The 2,645-nt window shown below is 38.1% G+C and overlaps 1 protein-coding gene across 1 annotated transcript; it reads left to right on the plus strand.

The window, feature by feature from the left end:
• The first annotated feature begins 556 nt into the window (after positions 1–556).
• On the plus strand, positions 557–1,604 carry Olfr876 (olfactory receptor 876). The gene has a single exon (NM_146883.2). The coding sequence runs from the start codon at positions 581–583 to the stop codon at positions 1,511–1,513; it is 933 nt and encodes a 310-aa protein (NP_667094.2). The 5' UTR covers positions 557–580; the 3' UTR covers positions 1,514–1,604.
• The last annotated feature ends 1,041 nt before the right edge of the window (positions 1,605–2,645 follow it).

Below are 2,645 nucleotides of genomic sequence, written 5' to 3' on the forward strand. Positions count from 1 at the left end.
GGCTCTGTGTGGGTCTGCTAGATGTCCCCTTCTGCCTGAAGTCCGGAGGGTCTGTGACTTTGGTAACTCCATATCTCCTTTGTAAAGTGTGGATTGCTCTATGGTCTATGCTCTATGCTTAGAACTTTCCCCAGTAATCCCTAACTAAGTGTTAGCTTAGAACATTATTATTACTAAGTCCATGTATAGTTGAGTTAAGAGATTGTAGGAAACAGAACTTCAAATTGTTACTCTATAGTGCTGACCTAGAGCTATGATGTATTCTGTTTGTTAAGATTCATTGCTGAGAAGAGGTACAGGCATCAGAAACTAGTGTAGAGTAGGGTATGTTAAAAGGACCATCTTCAGGGTCTAAGAGATATTTACCCCTTCATTCTGGAGAATAAGTGTAGCCCTTACCGTGTTCTAGAAGTTAGTTCACTACTAATCACTGTACATAGTTTATAACTCCCTACCATAGTACAAACCTCCTTTGGATTCCATTTTCACAGGGAGAACATAGATTTCTGAGGATGGTGATGATGCTTCTTTTTCTTCACTGGTTTTCTTCTCTGTCACACAGGCCGTGTTCCTGAGAAGAATGACTGCCAAGAATTCCTCTGTGACAGAGTTCATCCTTGCAGGCCTGACAGACCAGCCAGGACTCCGCATGCCCCTCTTCTTCCTGTTTCTAGGTTTCTACATGGTGACTGTGGTGGGGAACCTGGGTTTGATCTCCCTGATTGGGCTGAACTCTCACCTTCATACCCCTATGTACTTCTTTCTCTTCAATCTTTCCTTAATCGATTTCTGCTATTCCTCTACTATCTCCCCAAAAATGCTGATGAGTTTTATCTCAAAGAAGAACATCATCTCACATCCAGGGTGCATGGCACAGTTGTTTTTCTTCTGTTTTTTTGTTATCTCTGAGTCTTTTATTCTGTCAGCCATGGCATATGACCGTTATGTTGCCATCTGTAACCCCCTGATGTACATGGTCACCATGTCTCCCCAGGTTTGTTTACTCCTTTTGTTTGGTGTATATTTAATGGGTTTTGTTGGAGCCATGGCCCACACCATATCCATGGCAAGGCTGACCTTCTGTGCTGACAACATTGTCAACCACTATATGTGTGATATCCTTCCCCTTCTGGAGCACTCCTGTACTAGCACCTATGTGAATGAACTGGTAGTCTTTATTTTTGTGAGTTTTGATATTGGTGTGCCCATTGTCACCATCTTCATTTCTTATGCCCTCATCCTCTCTAGCATTCTTCACATGCATTCCACAGAGGGCAGGTCCAAGGCCTTCAGCACCTGCAGCTCCCACATGATTGTGGTTTGTCTTTTCTTTGGTTCTGGGGCTTTCATGTATCTCCAGCCACCTTCTGTTTTGTCCCTTGACCAAGGAAAGGTGTCTTCCTTGTTCTATACGATTGTAGTACCTATGTTGAATCCTCTGATCTATAGCTTGAGAAATAAGGATGTCAAAGTTACTGTAAGGAAAACCTTGGACAGGAGAATATTTTCTTGAGGAGCTGTGTTATGAGCTCTAGTGGTATGATTGGTCAATGAGCAATGTTCATAAGAAGATGCAATGTTGCCATGAGGGGCTCAAGGTCTGGTTATTTTTTGTCTTTTTGCATAAAAAGTTCATGGCCCTAGAAAATTAACCTAAAATTTTCATGGATACCAGCCAATTCCTCTACCAGTGAACAGCATTCAGCCCAGAAAGAAGAGTTTCAAATCTTTACTTTTGAACAAGAGTTTAATATAGCTCTTTTCTTCCTGACCTTTGCTTTGCCTAAACTTTGTCCAGATTTCTTAACTTTATGTATAGTCTAAAATTCTGCAGACCACTTATTCTTGAAAAGGCCTCCAAAACAATTAATTTGTCTAAATTATCAACTATTGGGAACTCAGAAATATATTGTTACTTAGGAAGTAAAAACTGATTTCACAAATACATTCAAATCTAGGTGGTTGGATTCCAGTTTGCCTTGTGTTTTTTATGCTGTGCTTTTTTCTTTTGATAATTTCTCTTTTACAACTTTGACAACACATTAAAATCTGATTTTATTTATAATAATTATCCATAACTTGTCAAAAATATTTTTTCATAATAATCATGATCATGATTATCATTATTATCAAGAGGCAATACAAACAACTTTTTAAAGTTGGTCTAGACCAAGTGAAAAGGAAAAAATAAGACTGTGTTATGTGGTTATCATTAAGATTGCAACCATCTGTGGAACTCAACAACATGAATCTTTGCAATAGGACTTCCAAAGGCTTAGTGTTTATCAAGACAGTGAATGTGAAGGTATATATTATTTTAAGACAAATGAATGTCATTTAGACTTTTGGGGGATGTGGGTTTAGGTAGTTAAGCCTTGATGGAGCAATCTGTGATTCAGGATAACCAAGTAAGGTTCTAGGTAGCTTAAGGGAGCAATGACTAATTGAGAACATGCATTTATTTATCAAAGCAACATCAAAAAATTCTTTATAGAAGAAACAATTTATTTGCATTGAATTTTATGGATGAGATAAACTTATTTTAGTGATTTGGTACTTTTATTTTTAACTTTTTGCTTTGTATTTTTGATGTCATGGTGAGAAGACTTTTTTCCCTTGGGAATCTTAAGTGTTAGTTGGCTAGA

Source organism: Mus musculus, chromosome 9, assembly GCF_000001635.26.
Source record: "Mus musculus strain C57BL/6J chromosome 9, GRCm38.p6 C57BL/6J".
NCBI classification, from domain to species: Eukaryota; Metazoa; Chordata; class Mammalia; order Rodentia; family Muridae; genus Mus; species Mus musculus.

Bases quoted from the DNA above. Each gene is read 5' to 3' on its own strand.
- Olfr876 (NM_146883.2), top strand. From the start codon at position 581: ATGACTGCCAAGAATTCCTCTGTGACAGAGTTCATCCTTGCAGGCCTG.